The sequence below is a fragment of the Microcaecilia unicolor genome, chromosome 8 (assembly GCF_901765095.1).
Source record: "Microcaecilia unicolor chromosome 8, aMicUni1.1, whole genome shotgun sequence".
NCBI classification, from domain to species: Eukaryota; Metazoa; Chordata; class Amphibia; order Gymnophiona; family Siphonopidae; genus Microcaecilia; species Microcaecilia unicolor.
Genome location: NC_044038.1, coordinates 56290615 through 56314721, shown reverse-complemented (window position 1 = coordinate 56314721; position 24107 = coordinate 56290615). Strand labels below are relative to the sequence as shown.

General features: G+C 44.2%; 1 protein-coding gene across 1 annotated transcript in view; it reads left to right on the top strand.

The window, feature by feature from the left end:
• The window catches only part of LOC115476518 (ankyrin repeat and fibronectin type-III domain-containing protein 1-like), a 1054756-nt gene that overhangs the window by 895519 nt on the left and 135130 nt on the right, over window positions 1-24107 (top strand). Inside the window, exon 7 of the mRNA XM_030212932.1 lies at window positions 21963-22164. Within this exon, the coding sequence (XP_030068792.1) occupies window positions 21963-22164 (202 nt within the window). The remainder of the gene's footprint in view (window positions 1-21962; window positions 22165-24107) is intronic.

Sequence of the window (24107 nt, the reverse complement as noted above, 5' to 3'; positions counted from 1 at the left end):
GGATGGATGTCCATCTTGTTTTGATAATACGGGTTTCCCCGCCCCTCCATCGGGATGCTTTGTGAGGACGTCCTCAATAAAACTTGGACGTCCCTTTCGATTATGCCCCTCTACGACTCCTTACCTCTTATCCTTCAGTGGTTGTGAATGATGCTTCTGTGGCATTCACAGACCCAGCTTTCACATAATAAACAAGATCCCTTTTCCAAAATGTTTATAATGGCCCTTTGTTTCTCTAATGAGTGTGTCTGGGGTGTGCAATAGCAACATCAGTCTCTCCTGCCCTGTTAAACCCATTTGAATATTAACCCCTGAATTTATTGGATTTTTGTGGACTCAGAACTGCTATATCACCATGTATTTTGTCTCTGAGAGTGGCTAATATGGTGGATCACCAGGAAGTACCCAACAGATCCCAGAAAAGATTCATTGCTTGCAGCTACCCCAGAGAAGAATGGTTGTTTCCCAAGGTCTGCTTGGCTAATAATTGTTTATAGACTTCTCCTCTAGGAATTTATCCCAACTCCTTTTAAACCAGCTATGCTAGATGTCTTCACCACATCCTCTGGAAACAAATTCCACAGCTTGATTGTTCATTGAGTGAAAAAATGTTTGCGTCGGTTTGCTTTAAATCTGCTACCAGTTAGTTTCATGAAGTGTCCCCTACTGCTGGTACAGTTGAAGACAAATAACTGTTCCCTGTTAATATTTTCCATCCCAATCATGATTTTATAAACCTCTATCATATCCTTGCTGTCATCTCTTCTCCAGGCTGAAAGCCCTAATCTGTTCAGCTTTCTTCATCAGGGAGCTGTTCCATCCCTTTTATCATGTTTGTCTTCCTTTTCTGTACCTTTAATAATTCTACTAAATTATGTTTGTTTGTTTGTTTGTTTTTTTTCAATTGGGCTACCAGAACAGCACACAATATCCAAGATGTGGATCTTTAGAGAGTCATCATAATATTTTCTGTTTAATTCTGCATTCCTTTCCAAATAATTTATAAAATTCTATTTGCTTTTTTGATCATTGCCAAACCACAGAGCTGAAGATGTCAATGTACTGTCCATAATGACTCCAAGATACTTTTCCTGGGAATGACTCCTTGTAAGGACCTAGCATTCTATATTTTCCTCTCATAAGGAACTTTATCAAATATGTTTTGAAATTCCAAATACTGTATCAGCTGGTTCACCTTTATCCACGTGCTTATTCACATCTTCAAAGAATTCTAACAGATGTATAACGTTGTAACAGCAGCTGTATGTTGAATAAAAAGTGACTGACCATGGAGGGGAGTCTGCATTTGTAATAAGGGGTAGATTAAACGTCCTTTCTGTGAGGCAAGAGTGCTTGGATCTCCTTGGCAGGGTAGAGAAAGGAGAAGATAATGGGGTAAGGGTGATGTATTGAAATACTCCCTTTCTGTGGTTCATCCAAAGCAGTTTGCATATTATGTACAGATATTTTCTCTGTCCCTAGTGGGCTCACAATCTAAGTTTTGTACCTGGGCAATGGAGGGTTAAGTGACTTTCCCAGGGTCCTATGGAGCTACAGTGAGAATCAAACCTCGTCCTGTAGGTTTTCATCCTACTGAACTAACCATTGAGCTACTACAACTGCTTTGTGTAATAGAGATGAGCTTGGATCCATTAAGAATGATAGATAAAAGAGGGGTTAGAGGTGAAATGACAGTAAATTTGTGCAGTGGAAGGGAATTTTAATCTGTAGAGAACTGACAGAATGCAGGTAAGAGAAGCATGCTCATTTTAAAACATGGGAAGTGCAGATATTACAAGAGGCAGCCGAGAAGTGCTTTAAGGTTGGCAAATGTTTCATAAAGAACTAAGGTGCACCGAAAAGTGGCCTGCGCTGGTGTAGATGTGTGTATTGGATGCGCATTGGTCCATTTTTGAGTGCACCTGCAAAAAAGCCCTTTTAGAGGGGGGGCAAAAATGGACGTGCGGCAAAATGAAAATTGGCATGTGTCCATTCTGGGCCTGAGACCTTACTGCCACCCATTCACTTAGCGGTAAGGTGTCACATGTTAACCAAGTGGTAATCATCAGCGCGTGTACAATGCCAATTACTGCCCGGATAGTGCTGCGCGCTGGAAAATAAAATTCATTTTCTGGCTTGCGTACTGGATGCGCGTGAAAATGAAATTACTGCCCAGGCCATGCGGTAGCTGGGTGGTAGTTCCAAACTGGCATACGTTGGGCGCACGCAGGCGCCTACGCAGCTTAGTAAAAGGGCCCCATACTCCAGAGGAGAGACGTTATTAGATTCTGAAATGAAGTTGAGAAAGATTAGCAGAGGACATGAATGTGTGTCCTCTGTAACCTGGGGCTTCATTGATTCTAGTCAGTCTGGTGATGAGATTCGAGTTTCTCTTTAGGATTTGAAACCAGCCATTTTTAGCATCAACTCCTGCAGGCTGTGAAAGAAGGATAAGGAAGGGACAAGGGAACCCACAGGACATCCAGATACATAAAATACAGAATATACTGAATTAAGAAGACTGTTCACTAAGGGCTAGATGCACTAAAGTTAACGAGCCAGCAACGTGGTTTTTAAACTGGTTCTAGCCAGTTTAATGCGCAAGTAGTAAACCAGATCATGCACAAAAGGGCATTATCCTGTCACGGTAGCAGCTAACGAAAATGGAATGCAGATGAGCAAATTAGTATTATAATGAATATAATTCGTATTATAATGAAATGCACTACCGTTCTCCAATCCCCTTAACGTGGCAAACCTAACGGGAGGTCTGCACCTCTGGTTGGGGCTGCTGTGAGGGAATCGGAAGGAAAAAAAATTCTTGCAGAGCTGAACAACCCCTGAGCTCCAAAAACGTCTGAGAAGGACGACAATCTGGAAAAAAAAAATGTCCAAGTGCTTGTCAGGGACGTCCTTCTAAAGTGCCTAACATGGACATCCTTCACTCGCAAACAAAAAAGGACGTCCCTGACGAACACTTGGACGTTTGCAGCTTTCTCCAAGTGAAGGACTACTAATCATTGCTTTAAAAGTTGAATGAAGTTGAACGAAGGAGCTTACATTTGTCCCCCTTCCTCATCACCAGCTGAAGTTCCTTCAGAGGGCTAATGGACGATTCTGAGCCCCCCCCCCCCCCACGGCCTCTCAGCCAATCACAGCGTATTTAGCTGACACCAGTGACAGCTAAACACGCTGTGATTGACTGAGAAACCTGGAGGAGGGAGCTGTGCCTAAGGAGGGCTTGAGACCAGGTGGAATTGTTTGGTTGTTTTTTGGTTGGCATCCCAGGGCTCTTTGGCTGCTGTTTTCCTTCTGAGGAGCATGGGGAAGGGGCTGGAGACTGCGAGCTGTGGACTAGGGCTGGGCTACATCCTACAGATGTTTTTCTTACCTGCCCTGGCCATTCTGAGCACCAGCAGCACCTCGGCAGCACCTCGGCAGCTCAAGGTAAGAGAGAAACCCGAGCAGAGGCTTTCACTTGGGTCTGTGCTTGCAGGGTGGACAGTTGTGAGTTTGAAGAAAAGCCCGTCCTGCTCGTCAGGGACGTCCTTTTTTGGGGGGTTGTTTTTTGAATGAAGGACGTCCATGAAGGACGTCCTTGGCATGCGCAGAGCAGCCAGCATAACACTTGGCTGCTCTGCGCATGCTCAGCTGGCTGACTGGCTTAGAAGGAAATCCCATGCAAATGAGCTAGCAGCGACCAGCTCATTTGCATGCGATTTTCATGATGCATGCCCGTTTCTTACCGATTCGCTAAGGAAGAAAAAAAGATCATCACGTACATTCTTGAACCTCCGTTACCCCAGTTGCAAAGGACTTAAATATAAATCAATATATGCATCTAGCTTCTTCTACATCAGCATGCAACTATGGAATGCGCTACCAAATGCCATAAAAACAATGCACGACTTGATAGCCTTCCAGAAATGACTAAAGATCAACCTGTTCAAAAAGACTTATTATAATGATCCTTCATAAGGACCTGACATCAAAACAATACCAAAACAAGATAACATTACTTTACTGTTTTTTTTTTGTACTCTAAATGTTGTATCTGTTTTTATCTCCCTGGAATAGCTAAAATCATGATTTATAGTTTTGGGAAGCCCAGGATTTCTTAGCAAAAGATGAAACACCATTTAGAAAATGAAATGTATATGCCAGGCTGTCAGACTGCAGTTTATTGATGTGTGTTTTTTCTAAATGAAATATGGTTGTCCATTCCAGCTATAGTACCATTTGAGAAAATGTAGTTGCCTGTTATTTACTGTATTAAACCTATAGGGATAAAAGCTTTACAGTGTAAACTGGAATGTTTGTCTGCTGGGCTTTATGATTTTCTCATAGCCGAATAGATGCAGAAGAGATTGAGCAGGGCCGGTCTTAGCAAGTGCGGGGCCCTATGCAGACCAATTTGATGGGGCCCCACCCTAGCCCTGCCCCCTAGCTCCGCCCTCTCCCTAGCTCCAGGGCCGGCCACCTCTCCCTCCAAGCTCCCAGACCGCTCCCTCCGAGCTCCAAGGCCCCCAGCTCCAGGGCCTCCCTCCCTCCCAGCTCCAAGGCCCCCCTCCCTCCCTCCCAGTCATTTTTTAACATCCCCCTCCAAAATCCAGTACTAGGTATGCCGAGAATACAAAACACTCAGGACCTATAGAGCAATTCTACTATACCATAAGCAGTCATTTCTACTAAATCACACAAAGAAAAGGAAAACATCTTAAAACACTACAGTGAGCACTAGAGCATCAATTCACCTATTGTAAAATGAAACCAGACAGAATAGTACAGATCGTCGTCGATCCTGCACAGTCAATGCCAAGTGAAAGTCATGTCTTTTTCACAAACACAGATACACCCTAATCCACTATAGAATAAGTAGTAATATTAAAACTTTCTATTTAGACAAAAATTAAACTGAACCCCCAAGATGCCAGACTCTGCATACAATGCAACACCACAGAAACAGAAAATGTCCCCTAGTACTGTGCAAAATATAAAGACAGCAGATGTAAATTTGAAAAAAAACTTAACAAATACCAATCACCACTTTACAAATTAACAAATAGAAATAAAACAAATATAGAAAATAAAATAATACCATTTTATTGGACTAATAGATTTAGCTTTCAGAGGCCAAAACATCCTTCCTCAGGTCAATATAGTATAGTACTGTTACAGTATCCTATCCTGACCTGAGGAAGGGGGTTTTGTTCTCCGAAAGTTAGACAAAATGTATTAAAATTAGTCCAATCAAAAGATTACCTTGTTTACATGTTCTATATTATAAACATTTATTAACACATCTACAATACTACTTTATCCTAAAGCAAAAAAATAAAAATATATATTTTATTTACAGTTTGTTGTCTCAGGTTTCTCCTTTCCTCATCTTCTTTTCACTGTCTTCCTTACATCCAGCATCTGTCTTTGGTCTCTCTCTGCCATCCAGTGTCTGCCCTCTCTGCTGTCCCCTCCATCCAATGTCTGCCCTCTCTCCCTGCCCCTTCCATCCATATCTGCCCTCTATCTCTGCCCCTTCCATGATCCATCCACCATCTGCCCCTGTCTGCCCTCTCTCTCCCCTTTCTATCCCTTCCATCCACTGTCTGCCCTCTCTCTCTCTCTCTGCCCCTTCAATCCACCATTTGCCCTCCCTCTGCCATCCATCCAGGGTTTGCCCTCCCTCTCGCTCCCCCATCCAGGATCTGCCCCTCTCTCCGCCCCTTTTTTTCAGCCCCCAGTTCCAGCCCCACTATCCCACCAGTCCCGAGCTTCAGCCCCCCAGCCACTTCTCCCTGTCCCCTTTTCAGCCCCCAGTCCCCAGTTTCAGCCTCCAGTCTCAGTGCTAGCCCCCTTATCCCACCTACCCTCCTTTCCAGCCCCCTTCATCCACATGCCTTGTATTAGGGCCCCCTTTTCAGAACCATTCTCCCACCTGACCCACGCATGCCCCATTTTCCCACCAGCCCCAGGCCCCATATGGCCCCTTCTCAGACCCCAGTGACAGTCCCCTTCTCCCATCCAAGAACCCCAGTCCCCTCCCCACCCGTCCCCTTCAACCATCCAAGAACCCCCTCCCCGCCCCCTTCTCCCATCCGTGATCCCCTCCCCAACCCCAGTCCCCTTCAACCATCCAAGAACCCCCTCTCCACCCCCTTCTCCCATCCATGAATACCCCTCCCACCTCAGTCCCCTTATCCCATTCAAGAACCCCAGTCCCCTCCCCACCTGTCCTCTTCTCCCATCCGAGAATCCCCTCCCCAACCCCAGTCCCCTTCAACCATCCAATAACCCCCTCCCCACCCCTTCTCCCATCCGTGAATACCCCTCCCACCTCAGTCCCCTTATCCCATTCAAGAACCCCAGTTCCCTCCCCACCTGTCCTCTTCTCCCATCCGAGAATCCCCTCCCCAACCCCAGTCCCCTTCAACCACCCAAGAACCCCCTCCCCACCCCCTTCTCCCATCCGTGAATACCCCTCCCACCTCAGTCCCCTTATCCCATTCAAGAACCCCAGTCCCCTCCCCACCTGTCCTCTTCTCCCATCCGAGAATCCCCTCCCCAACCCCAGTCCCCTTCAACCATCCAAGAACCCCTTCCCCACCCCTTCTCCCATCCGTGACCCCCTCCCCAACCCCAGTCCCCTTCAACCATCCAATAACCCCCTCCCCACCCCCTTCTCCCATCCGTCAATACCCCTCCCACCTCAGTCCCCTTATCCCATTCAAGAACCCCAGTCCCCTCCCCACCTGTCCTCTTCTCCCATCCGAGAATCCCCTCAACAACCCCAGTCCTCTTCAACCATCCAATAACCCCCTCCCCACCCCTTCTCCCATCCGTGAATACCCCTCCCACCTCAGTCCCCTTATCCCATTCAAGAACCCCAGTCCCCTTCCCACCCTTCTCCCATCCGAGAATCCCCTCCCCAACCCCAGTCCCCTTCAACCATCCAAGAACCCCCTCCCCACCCCCTTCTCCCATCCGTGATCCCCCTCGCCACCTCCCCATTTGAGAACCCCCACCCTTCTCACATCTGAGTCCCTCCCCCCCCCGACCCACCTACCAGCTGAGCTCCATTCTGCCGCCCACCACCCTCACTGCCTTTAAAAAAAACAATTTGGAAGCGTCGGAGAGACAGTGACAGGCAGCACCTCGGTCTGCCCTGCTACTAAAAATCTCTTTGATGTCGTTCGGGCCTTCCCCACATTGAGTCCCGCCCGCCCTCGCGGTAATTGGAAGTTACCTCAGAGGAGGGCGGGACTCAATGTGGGAAGGCCCAATGACGTCAAACAGATTTTAGTAGCAGGGCAGGCAGACGCGAGGCGCTGCCTGTCACTGTCTTCGGCGCTTCCAAATTGCGTTTTTAAAGGCAGGAGTGACAGGAGAGCAGTGACTCGGAGTACACCCCCCTACCTGCTGACATCGGGGGAGGGGGGGGCGGACCGCCCCCACCACGCCGCCGCGCATCGGATTCGTTGGGAGGGAGGGAGGACGGACTGGAGCTCGGATGGACTGGAGCTCGGGTGGGCAGGGCGACCTGAGGCGCGCGCGGGGCCCCACTGAGCGCGGGGCCCTATGCGGCCGCCTCGGTCGCCTCGCCTTAAGACCGGCCCTGAGTATGAGCTTGGGAAACACTGCTATGGAAGGCATACTGGCTGTGGGGGAGCTCACAGTACCTAAAATCCTATGTTATAGTGGAGTGAATGAATAGACTAATGGTTTGTACCATGGACTAAGAACCTAGGAATGAGGTTTGAGCCCCACTGCAGCTCCTTGTGACCCTGAAGTTACAAGGAGCTGCAATGGGGTAAGTTATTTACCCCTCCATTGCCCCAGGTTAGGGGCCCTTTTAGAAAGCATCAGTAAACCCAACGCAGGTTTACCGCATGCTACGCTCTGGAAATTTTTTTTTAATAACGCGGCACTAACCCAGCAGTAATCAGGCATCACCACGTGCTGGGTTACCGTGGGAACCCTTATCACCACCTCAGTTGGTGGTTGTAACTGCTCCCCGCCGCATGGCCATGCAGTAAGAGTTGTCTTACCGCATGGCCATTTTTTAGGGGCTTTTTACCTTCTGCAGTAAAAAGGGCCCTGATGGATGGGAAAATTCCCCCGCCGCTACCACAAGGCCCTTTTTCTCGCAGCTTAGTAAAAGGACACTTTAGATTGTAATCCCACTAGGGACAGAGATAGTACTTGTATGTAATATGTGAACCACTTTGGTTATAATACAGACAGTTAGTATATTAAGAATCTTTTCTTTGTGCTTAAAGAGACCAGACCAGACCAAGTAACTGCAGCCATATTAAAAGCATAATTATAAAGCAAACTTTTAGCGTGGAAAGGATTATTATTGCTACAGTTTTTTTCCTCTCATAAAACATTGTGGGCTAGATTTTTTTTCTTTATTATTTTCTTTATGTATTCTTATATCCCACATTATCCAAAAAGTAAATTTTGGTTTAGTGTGGCTTACAATAAAATAGTGACTGTAACAGTATGTATATATATATATATATATATATATATATATATATATATATATATATATATATTGGAATAATAATTCTAATAATAAATGATTACATAGAGAAATATTTTTAAACAGGTAAGCTTTTAAAGCTTTATGGAATGGAAGAGATGAGCTTATGCTTCTAATTTCTTTTGGAATGAGATCCCACCTTTTGGATCCTAGATAACTAAATCCAGCTGTATGAACAGAACTGTATTTAACATTTTTACAACTACGTAGATGCAATAATAATTATTCTCTTGATGCTGGCGTTGCATTTCTAGCTGACAAGACAGGCTGGTCGTATAATCTGGAGCCATCCCAAACAAAATTTTCAATATTAGTGTGTGTGTTTTAGACATAATTCGACCTTTGATTAGAAGCCAGTGTAGTGCAGTGAGTAAAGGAGCGGCCTTATTAAATTTTGGTACCCCATAAATTAACCGTGCTGCTGTATTTTGTGCTATCTGAAACAATTTAAGTGTAGATTCTTTGCTTCCTACATATATTGCATTACAATAGTCCAACTGTGGGAGTAGTAATCTGAGGGGGTCGTTTACTAAAGGTTAGCTCGAGTTATCTGCAGCAGGTCCCATTTTATTCCTGTGGGCCCTGCTGCAGATAATTCGAGCTAATCTTTAGTAAAAGACCCTCTGAATGAATTCTTGTTAAAGTAAGTTCTAACTCTTTTTTTCATTTCCGCATTGTTTTGAACATTTTAGCAATTACTGCATGAGCTTGGTCTTCAAAAAAAAGATGTTGGTCAAGGACAACTCCTAGAATTTTTTTATTTTGTATCAATGGGATAGACATTTTGGTCAGTTGTGAAATTGGGATAAGAGCTGATTGAGCTGAATAGTACTAGGATTTTAATTTTTTTTGCTATTTAGTTTGAGTTTAAAAGTCGTAGCCCATTGTTCCATTAGATCTAGACCTGTTTGCAATGTATTTGATATCTCTGAAATGTCATTTATGAAAGGGACATAAAATGGCTATGTCATCTGCGTAAATGAAGGGGTTAAAACCCATACTATTTAATTTCTTTCCTAATGGTGCTAATATAACATTGAACAGTATTGGGGAGATCAGGGATCCCTGTGGTACCCCGCACTCTGAAATCCATGGAGTTGATATAACATCATTTATTTTTACTTGGTAAGATCTATTATTTTAGGAATCCCTCAATTCTATTCTGCTATTGATCAGGCCTAACCAAACATCCAGATAATTTCTCAGCACTGACCTTGCTCCACCCTCCCTCTCGCCTTCCCTGTACAGATAGTGTGAGGCCAGTTAAAAAAGGATTTTTGGCCCAGCACTGTCTGTATAGTGGCTGCTTCTGTACTTAATTCCCTTTGACTAACAGGTCAAATAGTCATTGCAGTATAGTAGATGACAGCAGATAAAAATCAGTTGGTCCACCCAGTCTGCCCAGTTGTTCCCATCTATCCTAGCTGATAGCCATGCAGACTTGATCACCTACTTGATCACCTATCATTCTGGGATGATGAGCATATAGTTGCCATACATCAGCCAATAACGAAGCGTTGTCCTTCCCTCCATAGCTTTTACCCAAGCTCTTTGTCCTATTCTTATCACAACTCTCTGTGCAAAACATTCTTATATTCTGTAACACTATTGGGTACCACCACCTCTGCTGATAAGTTTTTATATACAAGAACGCAGGATAGCTTAATGGAAGAACATCAAACTATGGAAAACTCAAAACAGGTCACCTGACCTGAAATGAAACATTCTTATCATTTGTCCAACCTTGCTATTTCACAAAGGTGCACATATCTACCAAATGCCACCACTAATCAAATCTATGTTGTTAAATCGAATATGAAATTCAAATTCATTAAAAAAAAAAAAAAGCTTTATGTTTTAGAGTGATCAGCACTGGAACTATTCAGGTACTCCCAATGCCAACGAAAGACGAACCAGGTGTTTCGGTTACAAAAACCTTCTTCAGGGGAAAAATCACCAGATTTCTTTCAAAGTCATTAAAACAAAAATAAAACATTTCAAAAGACACAAACTTTCACAAAAATTGCTATCCCTGAAAATAAAATTTTGACAGCACTACCGCTACTCATTTCTAATAACGCCTCAGAGCAGATGCCGCACCAAAAGGTGCCGTATTTAAACTGCAAAAAAAAAGTGTGATGACATCATCGCATGATGACGTCAAAAATAAATGAGGTACCCAACACCAAAATCAAATCATAACAGGAACAAAACCACCAACTGAGCTAAATATTTTGTCTATCATCCTAGATAGAATTAGAGAACAGAGGCAAGACACTCAACAACTGAATCAAATGTTCCTCCAAGAAAGTCACAACATGGTCATCATCTATGCCAAATACACAAAAGTATTATCTCTCAGGCATAATATAAAACACAAAATAGGGAAAAAGTACAAGAAAGCCTTACCCACCACCAATCAAAGCGAATATGAAATTCAAATTCAATTTAAAATTGTTTCTATATTTTAGAGCGATCACTTAACTAGTTAGCCAATGATTTTGTAGCTTTGCTATTTAGTGCAAGAATGTCCACTCTCCTCCCCTGACACATCCCCTCAGAAAAAGTTTTTAGTGTGTGGTGAGTGCATGCATATTTGGCAGTTACCGCAGGATGCCTGAGCGTGTTCTGTGGTGAGCCACTTAAGCTGCATTGGGTTGAGCATTAGTGCCTAACACAGCTTAGTAGAAGGGCCCCTTAAATCATTGCCACTAATGATCCTCTCTGCCTATTCCATAATTTTAACAATATCCACAGAGCTAAAACACTCTCTGAAAACTAATGCCAAGCTCATATATTTAATGCCTGAAATGTTAAGTAAATAATATATTTGGACAGGCATTTTCTATATGATGTCTGAATCCAACTTTGTACCTTTTGCTGAAAACATCCCAAAAAATCAAGTAGTGAAAATGACCATTTTCAAACCAGAAAAATGTCTATCTTTTTGCTTTGAAAATGACCATTTCTTAGATGTTGTTCTGCTTAGTATGTGTATCTTTTCGGACTATTAAAAAAAAATCCAAATGAAAAATGCACAAAATCAAGCCATTGGGACGTAGGAGGAGCCGGCTTTCCTAGTAGACTGGCCACACAGGCATCCCAGCAGATCAGTGGGGCACCCTAGGAGGCACTGAAGTGGACTTAACATAAAGAGTCCCAGGTACACATCTCACCATTACCCCCTTATATTGTATGGTGAGCCCTTCCAAACCCACGAAAAACCTTACAGCTGCAGGTGTCACCTACACTACTACTACTACTAATAGCATTTATATAGCGCTACCAGACGCACGCAGATCTGAACACTTGACATAGAGAGACAGTCCCTGCTCAAAGAGCTTACAATCTAGGTATGAAGTGAAGGAGCAGCCTAGTGGTTAGTGCAGTGGACTTTAATTCTGGTGAACTGGATTCAGTTCCCACTATAGTTCCTTGTGGCTCTGGACAAGCCACATAACCCTCCATTGCCCCAGGTACAAAATAAGTATCTGAATATAATATATAAACCACTTTGATTGTAACTACAGAAAGACAGTATATCAAGTCCCATACCCTATATGTGGGTACAGTAAGATTTGGGTTTTGTTTTTTTTTTGGGGGGGGGAGGGGGTTAGAGTGGGTTATGAGTCTGGTTAACCTTCTCTGCAATGCATTGCACCGGCCACTATGCTATTCCAGGAGCCTGCTTGCTTTTGCAATAGGACTGGCCATAACATCTGAAGCTGTCATAGAGGCTGGTATGTACTGTTTCATGTACATCTTTGAGGGGTGGGAGGGGGTGAGTGAACACTGAAGGAGTAAGGGAGTGTCATGCCTTTTTTCTGCAGTGGTCATCTTATCATTTAGGGCACTTTTTTTGTGGATTATTCATTAATAAAACAGGTCTAGACCAAATCTTCCAACTTATAGCTCTGGATGTTTTTGTTTTCTTCCATTATGGTAGAAAAACATCCAAGTGTTAGGAATGCCCAGATCCTGCCTTTAACACGCCCCTGGCACACCCACTTGTGATTTGAATGCACTTCTGATTTGACTTCATAGAAAATCATCTAAAAATTGGTTTTGAAAATACCAATTTGGACATTTTGTGAGAAAACTGTCCAAATGCAGATTTATGCCACTTTTTTTGGACATTTTTCTCTTTTGAAAATGAGTTCCTTGGTGTATGGGGTTTAGTATATTTTGCTTGCTATTTATAGTATTATTTCATCATCCTATATAATAAAACTCACCCTCAACGTTCTGAGGACACTGACGTCACTGTCAGGTCCTCAGGGCACTTCCTGCTGGTTCGAAGCCTTCGTGGTGGTGAAGCCACCGAAAACACAGTGTTAGGGCCCCACCCTCGCGTCAAACATGATGACGTTGAGGGCGGAGCAACATCAGCAAATTAAAGGTGGCGAGCCGCCGAGGTCAGCAACAATGGCAAAGGAACGCAGACGGGGTGAGTAGGGAGGGAGGTGGGGGGGGGGGAGGTCCGGAAGGAAACCGTGCTAGCGCCCGTTTCATTGCCGCAAGAAACGGGCATGTTTTACTAGTTAGTCCATAATAAAGTGCTCATGTTCAAATGTCCAAATGTGCTTAACTCTTCTTTTAAACTTTCAAGCAATGATCCCATCAATAATAAGAAACAAGCGATGGTCTTATCTTTAAAAGGATTCCCATTTCCCAGTGTTAGCTTTGAGAGAGTGTTTTAGCTCTGTGGATATTGTTACAATAGTCAGGTAATCTCATTTAAGAGCCTTAGCTTGATTCAATTATTTCATAATTTTGTCACTTGTGTTACCGTTGTTCTCTCTCATCTCTTGTTTGGAGGCTGCTCCAACCTCCTCTTTCTCTACAGCCAAAGTACTGAACCCTAATTGACAAAAGTCTAGTGCAGGTCTCTGGAATTACATTGTGCCAAAACATGATGTTTGCAAAATGTTTTACTGCTCATGGAATGTTTTAAAATAGCTTCCCTTGAATTGAGCTTCATTCCACAATACTTTAGTGTAGTCGTTGCCTTCTATTGAGTGATACAGCTCAGTTATAAGTTTAAAAGGCAATGGCGCTACTCAGAAAGGTTATGTGAGGGACACAGGAGAAGGGAAAGCTGGTGTTGGATTTCTTATGGGAATTTCTATGTGCATCTATCCAAAGAAGGCAAATCATTACTGGGCAGACCTGATGTGCCATTTTGATCTTTATCTGCTGTCATCTACTATGTTACTATAACTGCTTGAACTATTAGTTTTTGGAGGCAGTAGAAGTATTTATAAGAGTCCTCCAATGAAACAGCTTGCTACCAGCAGCCTTTTATTCCAGGTCTGAACACAGTTTTGCTATATAATACGCAGAGACGTAAGTTTCTTCTGCTATCTGCATTGTTCAAACTGCAGTGCAGGCTTAAACAGTAAAGAGGGAGCACAGAGGACAGATTGCTTAGCCTGCGTCTGTATATTAGACCTGGAGCAAAGTGTGTCCCTTTTTTAAAAGTACTAGTGATGGAGCATGAGAAGTGCCAACCACTCAGATATGACTTGCTATATTTCTCCACATTTTTCTCACAGTACAATTCAGCTCTCCCTTTTCATCCCCAGACAGCATGCATGGTCCCTTGATTTGATTTATTGATTTGATATGCGGCTTTTTATAGTAAAGTGTTAAAGTGGTTTATAATAACAAAAAATAAACCACATAAAAGAAGTTACAATCATAATAATATATATAGACAATATGTAACACAATCATAATGTAAACTGAATCCAGAAAAAGAATACAGAAAAGAAAAAACAATTCTTAAAATGTCAACTCTCAAACAAACCATAACTATTTCCAAATAACCAGCCCCCCTCCCTCCCAAATTCAGCCGGCGGCAGGCAGCGCGGTTACCTGCCGCCTGTGGTGCTAACCCCGGATATTTAAAGCCAGGCCGTTTCTAGTGACCAGCATTGAATATCTGTGATTTTATTTGGCCAATTTTAACTTACCAGCTATGGGGGTCTTTTACAAAGGCCTGGTAGCATTTTTAGCATGCTGTAATGATTAGCACATGCTAAATGCTAGAGACACCCATAGGAATATATGAGTGTTTCTAGCGGTTAGCGCACGCTTATTTATAGCGTGCCTTTGTAAAAGGAGCCCTATGTGAATATTCAGCACTGGCCGGTTAAGTTAATAGCAGGCAAAGATAGGACTACTAGTTAGGTGGTCTCATTTGCCCGCTAAAATTAGCTGGCCAGCTCTTTAATATTTGTGGATAGCCAGCTAAATTGCACTAAGGCAGGCTTACCACTCACTGTACAGGAAATACCACCGGGCTACCACAGCAGCTCGGTGGTACTTCCCATTCCTAGCGTGCCGTCATTTCCGGTGCTACAAAAATTTGGTGGGCTGGTAAAAATACATTGGTCCACTATTTGGACGATTTTCTATTCATTGGTCTGCCTGATCGCAGTGATTACAGAGACATTATGGACACTGTCAGGAATGTGGCCCATTCTTTTGGTGTCCAGCTAGCAGAGAAGACCGAGGGCCCAGCCTCTGTCCTTACTTTTCTCAGTATCAAAATTGACTCTTTGGCCATGGTAACTAGGCTGCCCAAAGTTAAGGTTGATCGGCTTGTAGAATTAATCACTCAAGTTCTGAGGGCTAAAAAGTCTACCCTGCACACCATTCAATCTGTAATTGGTAGTTTAATTTTCACCAGCAGGATGATCCCGATGGGCACAGCTTTTTCCAGGTGGTTGTCAGTAATGACAGCAGCTGTCCGGAAGCCTTGTCACTTTCTTAGGCTGCTGATAGGTGTGCGAGCAGACCTTGATATGTGGTTGCTTTCTCTTCAGGTTTTTAACAGAACGTTGCCAATTCACCAATTCAAGGGGAGGAAGTATCCATTGTAGATCTCGAATTATAAACAGATGCTACTGGGGGGGGGGGGGGGGGTTGGATTTAGAATTTGTCAGGGATCATGGTGTGTGGCTACTTGGTCCAACAACTGGATTCAGGAAGGGCTCACAAAAGATATCACTTTTCTGGAGCTGTTTCCTTTCCTGGTTGCTTGTGAGATTTGGCCAGATAGGCTGCAGGACAAGTGAGTTCTCTTTTGATGTGACAACAAAGGGGTGGTGGAAATAGTAAACAGGCAGCCTGCTACATGCTTACAAGTGAACCCTTTAATTAGAGAACTTGTGTTGAGATACTTACAACTGAACCTTTACATGCGTGCGAGGCATGTTGCCCAGGTTATGCTAACAAATTAGCTGATTCTCTTTCTTGATTCCAGTTCAACCAGTTTTGGTCTCTTGCACCCAACACAGAAGAGAATGGGGAGCCCATGCCGGGCCATCTGTGGCACTTGGGCTGGACTTGGTCTGGTCGATGCTGAGAAGCTCATTGGCACCTTCCACATGGGCTCTTTATGTAGCTGTTTTTTTCGTAAGTGAGCGTTTTCCTGAAGCGGAAGGGTTGGAGCCAGGGACCTGTGCCTGATGACTTTATGGCAGAATACATTATGTATGCAAAGGACTTGGGATATTCCAAGGGGGCTGTGGTTCGTCACGTGTCTGGCCATACATTCTTCAGTCAAGCTTTTGGCTAGGGGAGCCCCTCTGCTGGTTTTCTAGCCTGCAAGATGTTTGCAGGATGGGAGAGGCTGGTGCTGACTCTTCCAGACTCTAGACACCCTATTACTCATGAGAAATTGTCTCTACTGCTGTATGTGGTCCCTTCTGTAGTTTATTCGGAGTATGAGACATTATTTTTCAGGGCTTTGCGAGTGGGCAAGCTGTTGGTAAAGGTGAGGGTGTTGACAGTTCGGGTGGGTTACTCCTGGAGCATGTTTCATGCAGGGGTGATGTGTTACATTTACACACTGTCTGATCCAAGACTGACCAGGGTGGTCGCAGGCATACTGCTGTCTTACGATAAATTTGAGAATGGGACATTTGCCCAGTGCTGCTTGTCACTTCATATTTGCAGGTGAGGCCAAATGGATGGCCTATGCTATTAGTGCACAAGGATGGTTTGGTCTTCACCTGCTACCCGTTCACTGTGGTGTTGCAAAAAGCCATTGGAAAGGACAATTTTCATTTCGGGATGCATTCCTTTTGTGTTGCTGGGCTGGGGGAGGATGCAATTGAGCATTTGGGGAGATGGTCTTCTAAGACTTTCAAGGGCTACGTTTGCCAGGTGTGCCCCTAATGAAGGCTGTATTGCAACTGGAGTTTAACAGAACTTCAATTAGTGCAAGTGCCCGGTGGCTTTGTTCGTAAGTCCTTGTTAGAAATGGGATTGATGGGACAAGTCTTTGGAGTTGCTGGCTGGTAGGTTGGGTGATGTGTTTAGTAGGCTTCATGGTGGAATGAATTCTATGGGCCTTGGTTATAGGGGCATTTCATGAATTCTCCTTCCTTTAGAGCCTGTTGCTCCTTTTCCTTGCTGGGTGACTTGCTATAGCTGGTCTTCTATCTATTCTTTGCCTTTCTGTATTTGGGCTGTATGCCTTTTGACATGTTCATTTTTTTCAGATGCAGCTGGCTGGTTATGCCCATCTGGATTGTGGATCACTCATATGTACATTGAGATGGACACAGAGCTCTACATTGCCCAGGCAGACCATTTGGGTATAGTGCATCTAGGAGTAAGGATATCCTGGCTGGGGGAATGAGGCATGCGCTGGTGCCAAATACTGCCGCTGCCATACAACTTGCGGCCCAGACTGAGGCACCCTAGACATGGACTGTGGATCATGGAATGGCAAGAGATTTATTAACACTGCCAAGGACAATCTGAGACTGCTCTTGGACTGGTGTCCAGTTATGCTTATTGTATGGCCAGATGTCATACTACAGCCTCAGCACTTTCCCACCATGAAGTGGACGCGGGACCTGGTGAAGATCAATAGGCAAATTGGGTTATGGTTGACAGCCTTGGTGGGGGGGGGATCCAGCTTTGGTATGACTGGGTTGACACTACTTGTTTGGGGCTTTTTGGGCGGGACAGGCTACATCTCTCAGAAATTGGCTGGATCTGTACCTGAATGATTTCCATGAGTTGATTGAACATTTTGTTCATACATGCCATAGCTTTGGTAATGTGTGATGGGAATGGGGAGAGGGACCAGTTAAGTTCTCTACTGCCTGCTCCCCCTATGTGGTGGACACTCAAACTATGGGGTTTTAGTTCATCAGGAAATGAGCTAGTAATTTAATGCTCTAAGAGCAGGCTAGCAGGAGGAGCAAGTGACTCTACAAAGAGGGGCATGGAGCTCCATGCCATATCCTTATGCCCTAGCTGACAAGGTGGGGCGATGAAGGGAAAAGAACTTTATCAGAGGTCAATTAATACTTAACTATGGTAGCTTGGATGAAGAACTTGTTGTTAATTAATATTATGGTTATCATTGTTATCCTTAAAAATAAAAAGCTGTTGCCTATTTACTTCCAATCAGTGTCACGAGTATTTTTGTTATAATGTTTGTGAATTAACAGGTTAATGCAGTGGCTCCCAAACCTGATCCTGGAGGCACCCCGGCCAGTCAGCTTTTCAAGATATCTATGATGAATATACATGAGAGATTTGCATGCAGTGACAGCAGTGAATGCAAATCTCTCTCATAAATATTCATTGTGAATATCCCAAAAACCTGACTGGCTGAGGTGCCTCCAGGACCAGGTTTAGAAACCACTGGGTTAATGGGTACAAAGGCGGAAGGGGAGAGGTGAAGGGGATGGTGGTGGGGGGGGAGGGGGGAATTGGAGTACTGGGGAACAGGGGGACCAGTTCTAGATCTGACAGTTAAGACTAAAATTCACTGTCAGCAGCTGCCTTTCATCCTGCTTCTCTGAAACCACAAACAGGTCACCTCAGCAGCATGCCCGTGTGCTGTCAGACAGGAGAGCTCATGGGGCAGGGGCATAGCCACGGGCGGGCCCGGGTGGGCCTGGGCCCACCCAGCAGCAAAGTTCCTGACGGTGATTCCAGTCCAAGGCTCTGCTCGCAGTCGCAGCGATTCCCACACGCTGCCTGCCAGTGCCGGCTGCCGCTCAATCTCCTTGCGCTACTAAGCGCTAACCTGGAAGTCTCTCCTCTGCAGGAGAGACTTCTGGGTTAGCGCTTAGTAGCGCAAGGAGATTGTTGAGCGGCAGCCGGCAGGCAGCGTGTGGGAATCGCTGCGACTGCGAGCGGAGCCTGCGAGTAGAATCGCCGTCAGGAACACTGCTGCTGGGCAGGCCTGCAAGGAGGGTGAGATGCTGCAGCTGCACGGGGAGGGGGGGGAGGGATGATGGGGGAAAGATGTTGCATGGGGGAGGGAAGACGGGGGACACAGCAGCTGCACAGGGGGAAGGGAAGATGGAAAGATGAGGCTTGGTTGGTGGGTGAGGGAGATGCACGGGGAAAAAGGGAGAGATGCAGCAAAGGGGTGGAGGGGTGAGGAAGGGAGAAGTCTTGGCTGTGTATGAGGTGGAGGGGAGGGACACATGCTGCATACAGAGGGGATAGGTGGGGAGGGGGAGAAATGGTAGGCATAGGGGTGGAGAGGAGGGAGAAATGGTAGGTATAGTGGTGGAGGGAGGGCGGAGCAGAGAAAATTTTGTGCCCACCCACTTTGGGCTCAGGCCCACCCAAAACTGGCTGTCTGGCTATGCCACTGTCATTGGGGGGGGGGGGGGTTAGTCCCAAGTACCACTGCACTCCTGACAAATCATGATATCTGATTTTTAAAAATTCTTTATTATTGCTACTGGTAATGTTGATTATCACCTTTCATTCAAACAGGATCAAAAGCAAAATAACTTTAAAAACAAATCATAATTTCTTTGCAAAATGATGTTTTGAAGGGAGCAATAAGACATTGTTTGCAAACTACACCCACAGTAGAGGAATATGGAATGACTTTTTCAAGCTGTCAGAGAATCGATGGCAAACTCATGATTGATATTCAACATTCTGGGAGTTTCTTGGCTTCTGTAATGAAACCCTAACCACAGTGTGCTCTAATCCCTTTCCATAAAATGTTTCCCTGCTTTCAGAGGTTTGCCCCTCTTTTGTGGTCATTCGTCTCTCTCTTTTCATAAAGTCAAATGATTCTCTTAGGTGCAATTTAGCAAAAGCAAAATCTTTCTCTTGCCCATAAAGTGGCTGGGAGTGACACAGTGTAATTGTTCCAAGTGATATTATAGTTGAGAAATCAAAATGTGTTTTAGTAGACTTTGAGAAGCCTACATAGAGCAGCTTGTAATGAAAAGCTTTTCCACTGTGTTCCAGTAGAATGTAATTATCTATGGAGAAGCTTCCCAAGTAACAGAGGCATGTATAAAAGGTTGAGAGCAAGACAGATAAGTAATCTTAAATGTAGTGTCCTCAACTTGTTAGGGTTGGAGGCCGTGAGGCAAATTTTTAGGTTAGTTCTTCATCCAAGCAGTATACACGTTATCGTATTATAAATCTGAACAGTCATTGGTCAGTCGCACAGCTTTGCATCCCAACCTGTGAACTATTCTTGCAAGAATGCATGTCACATTGTAAACTGATGAAAAGCTTACAAACATAAAATGCTTACATTTAAATGTACCTCTCCGTTCTCAAAGGTATTTCTTTTCCATTCCTCTACTGAATTTCTTATATGTGGTTGTCCCTATTAAACTGCTATGTTATGATAAAACCCAGACATTCTGAACACGATAAAATCACAACTTCATTGCCCTTTCTCCCAAAGATTGTAAGTGAGTCTGCTCTTAATATAGAGCAGCATTCCGAGCCTGGGTCAGCCGGAGGAGAATGAAACTGAGCCGGGAACCCAGGTCTCCTGCTTGACAGCAGTTGGTCAATGTAGTCTGTTCCATTTTTGTTTTTATTAGGTTGTTCTCCCGATACTGCATTATCAAATTCCCTCGGTACAACAATCACATTGCCAGGCAGCCATGTACAGTAGTCAGTTTAATATGTCCTTTGTGAATGGTCTGTACACTTGAATTGGTAGATGGGGAAATGAGAAATCAACATAGGATGCTCCAAAAATCCAAGACAAATATGATAAACCTTTCTCCCTACTCCCCCCTCCCCTTCCCAATTTGCACACACTTCCAAGCATGTCATCCATGCAGAGCCGCCAAGTTACTCAATCCCAGGAGGGAGATTTTTCAGCTAGTCCTGTTTTTGAATTTATATCCTAGAGCAGTGTAGCATTTGTAGTTTCTGGTTCTAACCATAGAAATCAGTGCTGCAGGTCCCATAGGCATATCAGAATCCGGGAATGGCGTAAAATGCCCCTCCTGGAACTGGGTATCTCTGGCAGCTCTGTCATATAATTTTTATTATGGCAGAGCTATCAGGTGACACAGCTCCATGAGGGCGACTTTTTGGTCAGTCCTGGCTTTGAACTTATAGGGTCATTCCATGTCAAGTGGTCTGGTGGTCCCTGCGCGACCATCACGGATTTTGATGAAAATTTCTGTGAACATTCATACATGTCCCCAATGAACATTGGTAAAGTTTTACGTTCGCCGATGCAATACTTGCTGAGATATAGTAATCTGTTTGACCCCATACTGCAGCCTTCGCGCAGGGACCACCAGACCACTTGACATGGAATGATTTTATATTTATTTATTTATTTATTGTATTTGTATCCCACATTTTCCCACCGTATGGCAGGTTCAATGTGGCTTACATATTGCTAAAAAGGCGGTTACAAAATTTAGATTTGTAGAAGTCTAGTACATAATACAGAAGTATAATAAATGCTTAGGTTGATAAGCATATTGTGAGAGAGGTTAATATTATTGTTTTCCATTTCTGAACTTTTCGTGATGTATGGTGGTGTGGGATTAGGCAGATCCAGGGGAGAAAGACTTCTTGAAAAGATGTGTTTTCAGTTTTTTCGTGTCTTTGGGTAGTGAGTTCCAAAGTTGTGTGCCTATATCCAAAGCAGTGTGGGATTTATAGGCCCTGATTCTACCATTTGAAATCAGTCCTATAGGTCCCATAATGCATCAGGATGGGGTTTTCAGAAATCCAGGACTCACCTTAATTTCTTTCCTGGAATGGGACAACACGGCAGCTTTTATCCCATTTACTCCTTGTTTATTTGTCCTATCACATACCTCCTTTGTTGACTTTGATACTATAGATTGTATTCTCTTGTTACTATGTAAGCCGCATTGAGCCTGCGATGAGCGGGAAAGCGCGGGGTACAATGTAATAAATAATAATGCCAATGTGAATAAAGACAATCCTCTTGATGTAAGTAAGAAGCAATTTTGGAATCTTGTCACAGGAGGTTTTTTATTTGTATTTAGGAGCAGAACAGCAAGCATCCATGGAGCGCAGACCTTTGAGGGCACATGCTGTGACATCTGTATTTGAATTTCAGTATCACCAAAGGCGGTGATTGATCTTTAACGTATTCCATTCCTTTTAACTTGGCCAGGTCTTCCTCCCCAAAAATGACACAACAGATGAAGGACCTCCAGCTGGCGCAGACGAAGAAACCACCAGGCCCCTCATCCCCCAATGCTGCCAAAAGACTTTACCGTAACCTGTCGGGGAAGTTCAGGGTGAACTACACATCCTTTGATGAAGGCAACCTGGCAGCAAGGAGTGAGAAAGAAAAACTGCGCAAGTCATGTCTTGTGAGTATCTTGAATCTGTTTGGATGAGAATATACCTTGCTGTCATTCTTTGTCTCCTTATTTCAGAAAAGCTTAATCTAAATAGCCTGCAAGAAGTAAAAGCGAATCTCGGGGTCAGGGGCACTGTAAACAACTGAATATTTTCAGATTGTAGTTCGGGCTTCTGTTTTTAGGTTTTAACTGATAAAACACCACTTCCTCTAGTACCCTTGCTTGTCTTGTACCTTCAACTCAGTTTTTGTGCCTTGACTCTGGGCAAGTCACTTAGCCCTCCATTGCCCCTGGTACAAAATAAGTACCTGAATATATGTAAACCGCTTTGAATGTAGTTGCAAAAACCTCAGAAAGGCGGTATATCAAGTCCCATTTCCCTTTCTAAATTCTACATGGAATGTTGCTGTTGCTACTATTTGAGATTCTGGAATGTTGCTACTATTTGAAGATTCTACATGGAATGTTGCTATTCCACTAGCAACATTCCATGCAGAAGCCTGCCCTTGCAGATCAGCAATGCGGCCACGCAGGCTTCTGTTTCTGTGAGTCTGACGCAGGACAGAAACAGAAGCCTGTGTGGCCGCATTGCTGATCTGCAATGGCAGGCGTCTGCATGGAATGTTGCTAGTGGAGGAGTAGCCTAGTGGTTAGTGCAGTGGACTTTGATCCTGGGGAACTGAGTTCAATTCCCACTGCAGCTCCTTGTGACTCTGGCCAAGTCACTTAACCCTCCATTGCACATCTGTGCAGGACGTCAGACTCACAGAAACAGAAGCCTGCGCGGCCACATTGCTGATCTGCAAGGGCAGGCTACTACATGGAATGTTGCTAGTGGAGGAGTAGCCTAGTGGTTAGTGCAGTGGACTTTGATCCTGGGGAACTGGGTTCAATTCCCACTGCAGCTCCTTGTGACTCTGGCCAAGTCACTTAACCCTCCATTGCTCCTGGTACAAAATAAGTACCTGAATATATGTAAACCGCTTTGAATGTAGTTGCAAAAACCTCAGAAAGGCGGTATATCAAGTCCCATTTCCCTTTCTCTTTTCTGCACTCATGATTCCTAAGTGGCAGAAAAGTAGATACAGTAGATCCTATACAAAATGACTTGAAATAATGCAGGAGTGCTTATAACACAGTTAAGGGTTGGATCCTGGTTTTTATTTTTGTTTTGTTATTACCTATTGCATCTGAAGATTCACTTATAACATGGTCAAATATCTTGGACCCCAAAGTCTGCATTATGGAAGCAGTTCTGTAGCAGGGCACATACATTTATGTGCATGTTACACACATGGGCAAATCTATGTGCATAAATGTCAGTATTTCCCCCAAAGCGCTATTCTGTAAGGGCGGCCTAAGTGGCATAGCATCCAGAGATCTCCGGGAGGGTAGATAGGGTGGGAGCAGAGCAGGGAGAAGCCTGGTCAGAGTCAGAGGGGGTAGCTCAAAGAAGTGCACATCTGAGGGAGAAGAAGACAAACAGGGAGGAGGTCCAGCTGTTGTAGGAGAAGCCCAGCAGGACGTTTGCCTGCAGAAGCAGCAGAGAGCCACAGCCTTGGATTGTTCTGCCAGAAAGGATGTAGGAGGACTGGGCAGTATTGTAAATATGTAAATAATATAGGATTACCGAAGTAAATCAGTGCAGTTATTAAGACCTCTACCAATAACATAGACTGCTGTTAAGTGAATAAGATGATGATTGGATATCCGCCTGTTGCAGCATTCCAGTAAAAGTTGTTTGCATTTAATACAACCATTGAAGTACTGAGTATTTTGTGAAGTGGAGGTGGAGTTAACTACTACTACTACTTAACATTTCTAAAATGCTACTAGGGTTACGCAGCACTGTACAATTTAACAGAGAAGGACAATCCCTGCTCAAAGGAGCTTACAATCTAAAGGACAAAGTGTGCAGTCAGTCAAATTGGGGCAGTCTAGATTTCCTGAAT